We start from the raw sequence: 13,793 nt of genomic DNA, 5'->3' as shown, positions 1-13,793 counted from the left end.
CCCCCCCCCCCCCACACACACACACTCGGGATTGAACCCAGTAATAAAGTTGGAGGCTAATCTCAACAACTTAGTGGGACCCTGACTCAAATTGAATAATAGAAGGTGTTGGGGATGTAGCTCAGTGGTAAAGTGCACCTGGCTTGAGTTTCTGGTACTATAAATAAATAAATAGTGTACAAATAGTCTAGTCAAAACATGTTTTTGCTTCCATTTTTTGTGACACCAAATGAGTTTCTTTTAAGCAATTGAAATTTGGCCTTAATTTTCTCTCTAGGCTCTTATAACCAACCAAACCATCTTCTTCCCTCCTTCCTTTCAGTCTATTTATTTTTTGTTTAGTGGTTTTTTTTTTTTTTTTAAATACAGATCTCACTAAGTTACTTAACGGCTTGGCTAATTTGCTGAGGCTGCCTTGAACTTGACTTATTTCACTTATCAAAGTAATGTTCTTAAAGTTCATCCTTGTGTATGTCGGAATTTCATTTCTTTTAAGGTTAAAAGGTACTGTATTTTATGTACATTTTGTTTATCCATTTATTGGTTGTTTTCCACCTCCTGACTATTTTGAATAATGCTGTGAGCCTGAGTGTATAAAAACTGTTTTGTGTTTGATTTCTTGTAAGAAATTCTAATTTTTTTGTTTTTACTAGTGCACGAAACAACTTGCAGCAGCATTTCATGAAGAATTTGTTGTGAGAGAAGATTTAATGGGACTGGCAATAGGTACACATGGTAGTAATATACAACAAGCTAGGAAGGTTCCTGGAGTTACCGCCATTGAACTAGATGAAGATACTGGAACATTTAGAATCTATGGAGAAGTAAGTTATCTCTTCCTGCCTGAGCTTTTACTTTACAGCATATTAACAAACCTATTGTTTATATAAATAAGTTGTTGATGGGCCTTTTATTATTTATTTATTTGTATGTGGTGCTGAGAATCAAACCCAGTGTCTCACATATGCCAGGCAAGTGCTCTACCACTGAGCCACAACTTTAGCCCTGTTTAATTATATTTTATCTGTACTTTTCATTTGTCAAAGCACTTTGTAAGGTTAAATTTATGCATTTAGAAGCAATTACTATAGTAATCATTATTTAAGAAGGTGAATTGAGGGGGCTTGCCAAGAATTGTGAGGCATAGGGTTTGATCCCCAGCACCACATTAAAGGAAGTTATTCTGTTTATCTACAACTAAAAATATTTTTTAAAAAATAGAAGTTGATTTTATAAGATTTATTGGATAATAAATGAGTAGCATTTTCAGGTTTTCCTTAACTGCTTTTCAGTTTCTTTTTTATGCTCATTACAAATAATTTATCAAAAAATAAAAAAATTTCTTTTGGGGAGGTGCTTGGAATCAAGCCCAGGGCCTTGTGTGTCTTAGGCAAGCACATTACCATTGAGTTGTTTCCCTAGCTCAGACATTCAAATACTGTTTTCAGCGCTTTCTGTATGTCAGGTACTGGTAATAGTAAATAGCATATGATACAAATATCATTATATAACTTGAATTTGGATAGTAATTTGTCACTTGTTAACTGTGACATTTAAAAGGATAGAAATTAGTAGATATTTAAAAATATGTACCTAATAGAATCAAAACCAGTATCTCACAGTGAGATTATCTTTAAAATTTGAGTAAATGGATTTTATTAATTGATGAAATTTCAAGCCTTTCATTTCAGCTCATTTTGTATAATTCTGACAAGATGCTTCGTTTTTATTTTTGAAATCTTTGAAAATGAATAGTGTGACATAGTCATTAAGAAGATAGGCTTTAGAGCCATACTCTGTGGGTTCGAATCCTGTCTTTACCATTTAGAATGGGCTTAAGACAAGTCACTTAAGTTCCTCGAATAAGTGTCTCTCTATAAAATGATGATGATGATGATATAATGCTATTTACCTTTGTAATTTATTTTGGTGCTGCTGGGAATTGAGCCCAGGACCTTCAGTGCTAGTTAAGCACTCTACCACTGTGCTACATTCCTGTTTTTTTTAAAGAATTAAGTGTGTGTGGGTTTTTTTTTAAAATGTTTAATTTTGTTTTGGTACTAGGAATTGAACCCAGTGGCACTTAACCACAGAACTACGTCCTAGCCCTTTTTATTTTGAAATAGGGTTTGGGTAAACTGCTGAGGCTGGTCTTGAACCTTGGAATCCTGCCTCAGTTTCCTGAGTCACCTGGATTACCCAGTGTGTCCCACTATGCCTGGCTTCATATAGTTTATTTTATTTTATTATTGTGTTTGGTATCAGGGATTGAATCCAAGTGGCTTAACCCCTAAGCCACATTTTGAGTCAGTTTTGTTTTTAATTTTGTGTCAGGGTCTCTTGTAAATGGGATTGTAGATGTGCACCACTATGTCTCACTGCATATAGTTGATGGTGGAGTGAGCACACAATACATTTGAGCTGTGGTCATTAAAAAACAAATATTAAAAGAGGAAGTAACTACAAAAAATAGAGGTGCATACCTGTAATTCTAGGGATTTAGGAGGGTGAGGCAGGATTACAAGTTTGAGGCCAGTTTTAGTAACTTAGCAAGGTTATAAACAACTTAATGAGATCCTATCTCAAAAAAATGAAGAGGCTTTGCATGTAGTCCAGTGGTAAAGCTCCTGGATTCAATTCCTAGTATTCCCAGACAAGGAGGAAGTAACTTTTATTGAAATGTGTGAAATCTCTTAAAGATATCTTCCCTTCCAGTTTATTAAAATTACACCATTAAAAACTTAGAGGGTTTTGTAATCTTATTATTAGGTACTTCTAAAAATGTGTCTCTCCAAAAACTTTTAAAATCACATACCCTCCCTGTTCCTGGTACTAGGGATTGAACCCAGTGGTGCTCTGTGCCACTGAGTTACATCTCTTTAAATATTGAGGCGCAGGGTCTGAATAAGTTGACTAGTCTGGCCTTGACCATGTCATTCTGCTGCCTCCAGCCTTCCCAGTCACAAGGATTACAGGTGTGCATCATACCTGCATTAAGATTATTTCTAATGTTGAGCCTAAACAAAAAATAGAGAGTCTTAGAAAAATTAAAACATTATTATTTTAAACACACACCTGGAGAAATGCATCATGTGAGTATGTTTAGGATTGGGTTAAAATTTGGCTGCTTAGTAGGTGCACAATAGAAGTATTGTTAATATTGTCAGCATGTAAAATGGGACCTTAGAAATGCCTGGCCTTTTTAGGTTTTAGTAGTATATCGGTTTTTTTTTTTTTTTAAGTACTTTGTGTAAATTACTTACACACTTCACTGGCCTCACCAGAATCTCTTAGTACAGCATAATTCAGAATTTTCTTTTTGTCTTATTTTTGTTTAGGATTATGTGCTGCTTCAAGACCCTAACAAAACTTTATTTTTCCCACATTTAGAGTGCTGATGCTGTTAAAAAGGCTAGAGGTTTCTTGGAATTTGTGGAGGATTTTATTCAGGTTCCTAGGAATCTTGTTGGTAGGTACTTCTAATAAATGTTAAAAAGTTAAATATTACTTATAGTGAATTAATTGAAATCATTCTTGTAGTCTGATTACATTATTCTACTTATAGCAATGTGGAATAACTAGATAGCAAAATTTATTTAATTATTGATTGTTTCTTGTCATTGTCAAATGTTAAAAAGTAAAAATGTCTTTTTTCTCTACAGTGTGACCTGATAATAGTTCCCACAATTTTTGTTAACAGTTTGTCATTAATAGTTTTTCTGTTCATCCTTGGGGCTCTTTCCTATTCTTGATTTCATGTGTTTTTATCATTCATATGTGCACCAGAATGGTTACATTACTTTTTGAGAATTGGTTGCGACTGATTTTTTTGTTTAGTACAGAAGAAAAAAGTAACTGTGGAATAAGAATAGAGTAATAAACTTATTCACAGTAGGTCCTGAATTTAATAATAAGTTATGTTAAAGGCATATGTTGAGTCATGGACAGGAGAGAAAGAAGGTGATGATAATATGAAGGGAGGTTTCACTATTAAGGACTTATCACCTTTAATGAAAATCATTTTACCCATGGTTTATAAGTTAAAGTGACAAAATATTTGGGTTTAAAGTTATGGATAAATTAGCAGTGTAGTTCAGGGGGAAGTTAGTTAATGGCTGTGATTAATAATATGTCATTTGTCTTCGCTATGTCTTTTTAAGTGCCATTTTATGGCAAATGGGATGGATTTGGTTATGTGTTAAGTACTTAGGGATTTTCCTAAATAATGTAAAATGAAGCACCAACATAATGTGGAATAATTTAGTGGTAAGGAAATGTTTTATTTCTTCATTGTCTCTATACTTTTGAGCATAACTAATTAGTTTTAGCCTTTTGTGCTCTGTTTACATGACTCCATTCAGTCATTAGGAATTTCTTAGCTCTAGTTGTTTTGTTAATTTCTGTAGTACAATCAAAAATAGTAAGAATTTTAAAACACTTTCATTCTTAAATGTTATTTTTGTCCATTATACTCAAGAACCAATATACTGCAGAAAAATAGTTTATAACATAGAATTTGTTTTTTGTTTCAACAATTAGTTATGTAAGAAGATTCTTAATTCTGCTTAATGTCAAACATTTGAAATAGGTATGTCATAATGCCACTTGATAAGCTCTGCTTAAGCAATTCTTGGAGTATCAGTGGTTAATAAAGACTGAAAAGCTGGAGAGATGAGATACTAAAATTGAATAAAAGCTTGAAGAACTTTGTATAATTTTAATAAATATTGATACAAAATGTTATCAAATGATAATTGTTGAATGAAATCACCCTGGCAAACTGCTTTTGAAAAACTCACGTACTTTTTTAATCATTTAAATCACACTAAATCATGAAATTATTGGTATTTTTGGGTGCTAACATTATGATAGCTTCTTTGTAAGACATGATGATTTAACTATAGTAAGGTTTTCTCATTTGTAAAAACAAATTAATGGTAGGGGTTGGGAAAGGGAATCAGTTTTTTTCCCCCCAGTTCAATTCTGAGATAGTCTTGGTCCAATAAAGTTTGTGGTATTGGTAATTATGAATATAAATTCCTAGTATTTCAAAAATAAGGAAATGGGATATATTTGTGATGCTCTAATTCTTTTCTTTATTCATATATCAGTGAAGTTACGTTAGTTTATTATGTCTCTGTTTTCTTCCCCTATCCTGTCTTGGTTAGCTCCAGTTATGTATGGATTGTGTTCTCTTAAGGACATACATATTAATTACAACTTCCTTCACAGGAAGTGCAAATGGGGATTTGCATTTGTTTCCGTTGGTGAAACACTGAAGAATAGTATAAAAATTTCTGTTGGTTGTCATGTATAATACTACTATCGTTCCCTCAAGTATTTCATGGGTGAAACAGTCTTGAAAAAACAGTGCATTCTTTGAAAAAAAAAAATAGTGCATTCTTTGTCCAAGTAAATAGAAAAAGAGGACTGAATGATAAACGAGATTGAGGACCACTTGGTGGATAAGTTCCAGAGAGGATTCCTTTACCCATTTAGGTTCTCAGAATTCTAGAATTTGACTCCCCCTACCCCCAGTTCCTAAATCAAAACAAAATACTGTGTCCATATTGGACCGAAAGCCCTTTACTTCTTAGAAGCCTTCCTTTAATCACTTTACTCTATCCCCTTGAACATTTATATTCAATGCTCAATTTATACTATAGGTCTGCTTCAGTTTGTCAATTTGCTCTGGAATTATATTATGGAAATGATCATTTAAAATATTGTCAGTCTCTGGTGGGACTATATAAAACTTGCAGGTAGGTCCCTGCCAAGGACCCCAGAAGAATGATGGATGTTTACTCACCACTGGTATAATTCATAAGAAGGAAGAACAAAGATTGTGATTCTGGGGGGAGGGATAATGTTCTTTTAACCTGGTTTTTGTTTTTCGAATAGATAATTTGCTTATTTTTAGCAGGGTCAAGGATGAAGTTGCTGCTTGAGCCTCACTGTGTTAACATGAAGGTTGCTTTTATGTGCTGCTGCTAAGTCTTCTCTGAAGACTTACATCATGTGAATTCCCTATCCTATTCCCTCTCTCTCTCTCTCACTTTTTTTTTATTCTGTTGCTGCTGCTTTTAATTTTAGGGTTACAGGGAAGAAAGTTAAGAGTAGGGAAAAGAGCGAGAAAATCCATTATAGTTAAGCTTTTCCTGTGTTGACCAGTTTGTTTTCATTGTTCCTCATTTGTTCTTCAGTGGAAATTGTTCTTTCAAGGATGCAATGGGAAAACTTAACATTTTAACTTCTTTCTACCAAAATGCAGCTAAGATTTTTTGTGAAAATAAATTGTTAAAAAATATAAATGGGGATGTGTGTGCACTTGATTAAAAAATATGGGGTTGCTCTTAACTTTATATGGGATATACATCTGTTCCATATAGTGAAGGTTACCAAAATATTTACTTTTTACTAGGTAGTACTACCTGGTGTTGCTTTATTATTATTATTATTTGTTTGTGTTAATCTTTATAACTAGATAGTAAGTTCTTGGGGAAGGAGTCTTCACATCCCCCTTTGTGTTTCTCATGTCATTATTGTATGTTCAATAATTGCTGGTTGACAGACTGATAATGATAAGTCAACTATGGAAAAGGTAAATAATTTGAATTTTATGTCATTTTACTATATTTCATACCTAGCAAGGTAGCAGGAATATTGTATACATGTTATGATTTTTATATAAAAACTATGAAGTACTCGATTTAAAATGTAGTACTTGTTAAATGTGAATATTTTATGGAAGAGAATGTTCATTTTAAAGCGATATTCGAGGCAGCTATGTTGTGGACAAACAGAACCTTAAAAATAAAGGCAAAATTTCATAATTTGATAGTTTTGAACAAACTAATATGCTTAATGCCAAATTAAAATAGTTTTCTCTTTACTTTTATGTAAGTTTTGAAATGGGTTAGAGTTGATTGATATTTTTGAGAGTGAAAAATGATATTATTTTAAAAAGTCTGAAAATTGCTTACGCATGACCAGCATTGTCAATCTCAGTTAAAATGCATTGGCATACTGAAGAGAAAGAAATTTCAGAGGGAGGATAAAATTTGTTGGTAGTCTGTAGGTGAGTTAGTTGAAGGTAGAAAGATGGATCTTGTTGGTGAAAATTTGATAGCAAGTTAGATGTTACTTGGGCTGATGTTAAATGGATATCAAATGTTTTTTAACTTGTATTTGTTTTGTCTTACTAAAGGAAAGGTAATTGGAAAAAATGGCAAAGTTATTCAAGAAATAGTGGACAAATCTGGTGTGGTTCGGGTGAGAATTGAAGGAGATAATGAAAATAAACTACCTAGAGAAGATGTAAGTACAGTTGTATTCATGTTCTTTTCTTGGATGACTTAGCATGTTATATTTTGAAAATCATTATGGAAACAAGTTACATCTGTTGAGCTACTTAACTCTAGTTACATCACTGATTATATGAGCCTTGGGTTTGTCAGTACTATTTTTTTTTAATTTTTTTTAGTTTTTGATGGACCTTTATTTCATTAATTTATATGTGGTGCTGAGAATCGAACCTAGTGCCTCACACATGCTAGGCAAGTGCTTTATCCCTGAGCCACAACCCCAGCCCAATACTTTTTTTTTAAGCCATTTATTAATAACAAACATTTTAGTTGGATCATATTAAGTTTTATGTTTTTTATTGTTTTGTTCGTTTTTTTGTTGGTGCTAGGGATTGAACCTGGAGTCTTTACATAAGGGAGGCAAGCAGTCTACCACTAAGCCACATCCTCAGCCCTCTTTTTTATTCTTAGGGTGCAAAGTTATAGAATTTGATTCTCAACAAAACAGTCTGTTGTAAAGGAATTTTTGGTCACATTCTCCTTGTTCTTTTTGTAGAACCTGAAAGTGTTCATCATTTTTAATTGAATTTTTCATGCTTTTATGTTGTTATTAATTCTGATACCATCTTTCTGAAATTTCTTTTTCCATCTGTCTTCTCACATGGTGATTTTTTCCCACAATTGTTGTTGACTCTTTTGTACATTACTTCATATTTGTAGATTCAATGGCCAAACTTATACACTTGACTTAAGCCTTGGTATCCCTGAATATAAAACTAAGGATTTTCTCCAAAATTATTTCCCAGAAAGAATACGCTTATAGCTTCTTAGTTTTACACAATAGAGTACTATTTGGGGTGGTTGTTAACTGTCGGATAGAATCTGTCCAATTAGTACTGGGGATTGAATCCAGGGGACCTTTACCATTGAGCTACATCCCCAGTCCTTTATATTTTTTTATCTTTGAGACAGGGTCTCACTAAGTTGCTGGCCTTGAACTTGGGATATTCCTGCCTCATTCTCCCGTGTTGCTGGGATTACAGTTAATCATTGTACATGATTAAACAGTTGGGATGTATAAAATAGGTATGGATGAGGAAATGCCTTTTTGTATTAGAAGCTTATGGTGCTAAGATCCAGCCTGGTTATGGTGTTGGAATGCATGATTTGTAACTTCTGATGTTTTTATATATTCTTTAAAAATTTTTGCAATCCTGGGAATTGAACCCTGGGCTTTCTAGGTGTTAGGCAAGTCCTTTATCACTGAACTACATACCTAGTTAACAATATGGCTTTTTAAAAAAATTGTGGGAATTTCAGAGAATTTATGCATGCCAGGCAAGCATGCTGCCAATGAGTTACCTATCTGTCTAGCACTCTAGCCTTCTGATATTTTTAGGAGAAGGAGGAAATATATGATATACAACATTGTTATTTTTAAAATGAAATTTGAATGTTGTTATCAGGGATAACCATTTTATAAGTTAACATTTTTAAACTGGAGACTCAGTTTATAACTAGTTTACTGTGAAGCCCTACTTGTCCCCTGCTTATATACCATAGTAATAATGCTTATTGGTATAATTGGGCATTTAATATATTTTTTATTTCTTTTTGGTAATGGGGATTGAACTCAGGGGTGCTTTAGAAATAAGCTATATACCTAGCTCTCCCCCGCTTTAATTTTTGAGACAGTCTCACCAGGATTTTTTGTCTAAATTGCTGAGGGATTACCAGGATTTGGGATTACCATGCCCAGTTAAGTGCATTTTTTTTTTTTTAAGAAGAAAGTTTTTAATCCCCAAATTTATTTCTCTTCTCTGTTATTTTTAAAAATCTTTCTGTTCTGAAATTCAGCCTCATAAACAAAAGCCTGGGTTAGTCCTTGGGTTCAGTTTAATATCTGGGATTAAGTATCTTTTTTTCCCCCTCTAACCAGGGATTAGACTCAGGGACACTGAGTCTAATCTGCCAATAAGCCAAATTCCCAGTCCCTTTTTGTATTTTATTTAGGGACAGGGTCTCATGGAGTTGCGTAGCGCCTCACTGTTGCAGAGACTGGCTGTGAACTTTGAATTCTCCTGTCTTAGCCTCCTGAGCTACTAGAATTACAGGCATGTGTGTCTGTCAGACTCTTTCTTGTTGTGTTTTTTGGTATCAGGTATTGAACCCAGTGGCCATCAACCACTGAGCCACATCCTCAGCCCTTTTTTGTATTATTTAGAAGCACAGGGTCTTGCTGAATTGCTTAGAGCCTTCCAGGTTGCTGAGGCTCACTTTAAACTCAACGATCCTCCTGCCTCATTGAGCCACGGGGATTATAGGCATGCACCACCATCATGCCCAGCTGCTATTTATTTATTTATTTAAAGTGAAAAAGATTTTTTATTCCAATTTTGACATCCTGGAAAGTGCAAAATAGAAAGGAATTAATTCAGTGGTTGATAAAAGAACCTGTTTTTAATAGTAATTTCTTTGTTTATACATTGTGTAAGTATTTACACTCTGTAGGTAATATATTATTTTTTTTCCTAAATAATTTTTTTAATTGTACATGGACACAATATCTTTATTTATTTTTATGTGGTGCTGAGGATCTAACTCAGTGCCTCATGCATGCAAAGCAAGAACTGAGCTACCACCCCAGCCCTAAGTTATACATTCTTAATGTCAGGAATCCCTTCCTGTAATATGCTGATACCTGAAGAGCTTATCTGAGCACATGCTATTAGGGACAAGTTGGTCAAATTTTTAAACTCATTTTCATACTGTACATCATGTAAGGTTCAGCATCACCCCCACAAATATCTTTCAATGATAGGGACAGAGGCATATCCCTATAATATTCCCAGTGCCTTGGTGGTGGAGCATCTTTTGGATGGGAGTATTCTCTGAGTTCAATCCCAGCAGCAATTAAAAACAACAATAACAACAACAAAAAAACCCCCACCTTATTGTTATCCTACCCACCCAAACAGCATCCTATACAGTTTAGTGAGATATTGTCAAAAGAAATAAAAGTTTAAAAAAAAAAAAAAGACTGAGAATGTAGCTCACTGGTAAAATAGCCCTGAGATCAATTTTGCATTAATGAACAAATACAAAACTCTACTTAGTTTTGTCTGTCTCCTTTTTCTTTCTTTCTTTCTTTTTTTAATCTGGTATTTATTCCAGGAGTGTTTAACTACTTAGCCACATCCTTATCACTTTTATATCTGTTTATTTCTGTTTGTTTATTTTTTGATATAGGGTCTTGCTAAATTGCTTCGGATCCCACAGAGAAAGTATGCCTTTGAATTTTGGATCCCTTTTCCTTAATGTCCCAATAGTTTTATCTACTATAGTGCTTGTTTTCCTCTAATTCTGACTATCAGTGGATTTTAAAAGTCATATGAGTAATCATTATAACACTTTTACAATTTTCAACCAGTGTGTTTTATTTGTTTTTTGTATTGGAGATTAAACCCAGGGGCCTATGTTGCACGTTTATAATCCCAGCTTCTCTGGAGGTGGACATAGGAGGATCTTGAGTTCAAAGCCAGCCTCAGCAAAAGTGAGGCACTAAGCAACTCAGACCCTGTCTTTAAATAAAACACAAAATAGGGCTGGGAGTGGGACTCAGTGGTTGAGTGTCTGTAACTAAGTTCAGTCCCCCATTAACCCAGCCACCAAAAAGAGAAAGAGAAAGAAATAGGGAGAGAGATTGAGATTGAACCCAAGGACTTCTACCCTTGAGTTACATCTTCAGTCCTTTTTTAGAGATGTGGTCTTGCTGAGTTGCTTATTTACTGAAGCTGGGTTTGTATTTGAGATTCTCTTGCCTCTGCCTCCCGCCTCCCGAGCTGCTGGGATTACAGGCTGGGACCACTGAGCCCAGCTACCCTCAGTCCTTTTTATGTTTTATTTTGAAATGGTCTCATAAATTTGCTCAGACTGGCCATGAATTTGGTATCCTGTTTTTTCAGTTTCCAAGTAGCTGGGATTACATGAATATGCCACCCCATCCAGCTACTTTATAAACATTTTATGCTTACATTCATTCTCTGTCTGGTGTGAAAGTTCATGGTCAGATTGATGTCAGATATTTAGCTTAATATAAAAGGGATAGTTAGAAAATCAGATTAAATTAGAACTCAGAACCTGACATGATTTTTTAAAAAGTGATTTCTTAAATTCTTAGCACATACATGCTGAATTATAACAAAATAACAAGGTGTTGAAAATCTTGAATATTTCAAATTATGATTTTTTTTTTGCCATGGTACCCACAAATGTTGACATTTAGTAGATGGATGTAAATTGCTGTGTGTTTTTGAAAAGTTGAAGAAATTGTTTTTCTTTGAAAAATTCAGATTTTCTTTAAATATTACATACTGAGGATATTTTTTTTCCTTTTTATTTTTTTTTAACAGGGTATGGTTCCATTTGTATTTGTTGGCACTAAAGAAAGCATTGGAAATGTACAAGTCCTTTTAGAATATCATATTGCTTATCTCAAGGTTTGTATATTTGCTCATATTTTTATATATATCCTTGCTGCATTTAGTATGCAAATATGTCTTTACTGTAAACAAATATAACATCTGCACATTAAATGTTTTCTATTTCTTTATACTGTTTCAAGTCTTTAGATGTTTTTAATTCACCATTAGTGTTGCTCAGTTTTTGTTACATGAGAATTTAAGAATAAAAATACCTTCTCCATAATAAAATGGCTTTATGTGCATTGCTTTCCCTCTTCTGAGCTTTTAAATTTCTTTGCTTGCTTGCTTATTTATTTATTTATTTATTTATTTTATTGGTTGTTCAAAACATTACAGTCTTTGCTTATTTTTTTAAGAAATGGTCACTTCTAATGTTTATAAGAACTTGTCACTTTATGCATCTGCATGCTTTATATTGGATCATTTTGTTTTTAATTTTATATATGCAAATAGAGTATAGAATCAGAAATGAAGGTAGGCTTCCTTGGTAACTTTGAAATCAGCTATATTATCCTCATAGACATCATTAGAGAGAAAGAGACAGCGTGTGGGCGCCTGTGCGCTCTTCTGCAAGAACTTTATCTTGCTAGATATTTTGCTTTTACATCCTGCAGTAACTTCAGTTTCTGAATGATCAAGTCTTGCTAGTCCACCCTAGGTCCTGACTCATGTGTTACTACTTTGATAGGAAAGTAACTTTGTAAATAATAATTCCATTCATTTAGTAATATTTTAAGTACACAAGCACAATATCTGGTAATATTGTCTAATAGCTATTTATTATATAAGCAAGTTTAACACTGTCAATATCCATCTTCCCACCGGAGGGGAAAGAGTTTCATATCTTCCTTTAGAATAGCAGTGTGGTTGGTCTTAGTATAGACAGTCAGTAAATGTTTGAAGGAAATTAGCAGATGACCTTGTTAATTGTGTTTACTATGAACATAATACTGATTTATCAAATAATTGGTTAAGGTCACAGATTCTTTGGTAGAGGACACAGTTCTAGCTCTAGGCTTTAAGAAGACAAAACTATATATATAAGAAGACTTGTCCCTTTGTTTTGATTATAGGAAGTAGAGCAGCTAAGAATGGAACGCCTACAGATTGATGAACAGCTTCGACAGATTGGTATGGGTTTCAGACCTTCTTCCACCAGAGGGCCTGAAAAAGAGAAAGGATATGCCACTGATGAAAGTACCGTCTCTTCTGTACAAGGTTCTAGGTCTTATAGTGGAAGAGGCAGAGGTCGTCGGGGCCCTAATTACACCTCCGGTTATGGTAAAAAGTATTTTTTATTTTTGTATTTCTATTCTGATTTAGGTGCTCCAACACATTTTGTTTATAATTAGTTAGTTCATCACTCTTAACTTGGTTTTTGAGGATGAAATGTAGTTCTGAGGTATATGTCTTAATAGTTACAGTATACTTTATATTAATGATAGCAAAAGGCTATGTAGTTCCAAGCAGTTATGTAATAAAATGAAGCATATTTTTAAGGTGGTAGTTTATAATCCTGATTTTTATTTTATTTTTCCTGATTTTTAAATACTTAGATGAATACATATCAGACTGTTTCCTAATATTTCCCTAGTACAGTTTAATTTCCCACCAAAAACTTAGTGCTAGGAATCCTCTTTTGCCAACCAATCCTCCAAGTAAAAATGAAAATATTCTAATTACTAGACCAAGATGGCATATAATAAATCTCTAATAGCTTTTAGAATATAATTCAGTGTCAGGTGTGGTGATGAACACCTGCAATCTCAATAACTCTAGAGTCTGAGGCCGGAGGATCTCAATTTCGAGGCCAACCAGGGCAGTTGTCTCCACCAAACAAAAAACTAAACTTGGGTGTGGCTTAGTGGTAGAATACTTGCCTAGCATGTTTGAGACCCTGGTCAATCCCACTATATCCCCCACCCCCAGAGACGGACAAATATGCATGTGTTTGTGTGTGCACACGGTCGGTCTGTGTGTCTTTCTGTCTTTCTCCCCACCTTCC

At 34.0% G+C, this 13,793-nt stretch overlaps 1 protein-coding gene across 7 annotated transcripts in view; it reads left to right on the top strand.

Moving 5' to 3' along the window:
- Positions 1-13,793, top strand: part of Fxr1 (FMR1 autosomal homolog 1) — a 68,223-nt gene that overhangs the window by 41,669 nt on the left and 12,761 nt on the right. For 4 of the 7 annotated variants that reach the window (XM_015494231.2, XM_015494228.2, XM_015494227.2 and 1 more), the window contains exons 8-12: positions 654-824; positions 3,391-3,469; positions 7,208-7,317; positions 11,717-11,803; positions 12,862-13,069. In XM_015494231.2, the coding sequence (XP_015349717.1) occupies positions 654-824; positions 3,391-3,469; positions 7,208-7,317; positions 11,717-11,803; positions 12,862-13,069 (655 nt within the window). The remainder of the gene's footprint in view (positions 1-653; positions 825-3,390; positions 3,470-7,207; positions 7,318-11,716; positions 11,804-12,861; positions 13,070-13,793) is intronic. The other 3 variants (XM_015494232.2, XM_015494230.2, XM_015494229.2) reach the window with 1 other exon arrangement.

The sequence above is a fragment of the Marmota marmota genome, unplaced genomic scaffold, assembly GCF_001458135.2.
Source record: "Marmota marmota marmota unplaced genomic scaffold, marMar, whole genome shotgun sequence".
In the NCBI taxonomy this organism is placed as follows: Eukaryota; Metazoa; Chordata; class Mammalia; order Rodentia; family Sciuridae; genus Marmota; species Marmota marmota.
Note: the sequence above shows the minus strand (reverse complement) of the source record. Positions and strands in the feature narration are given on the sequence as shown.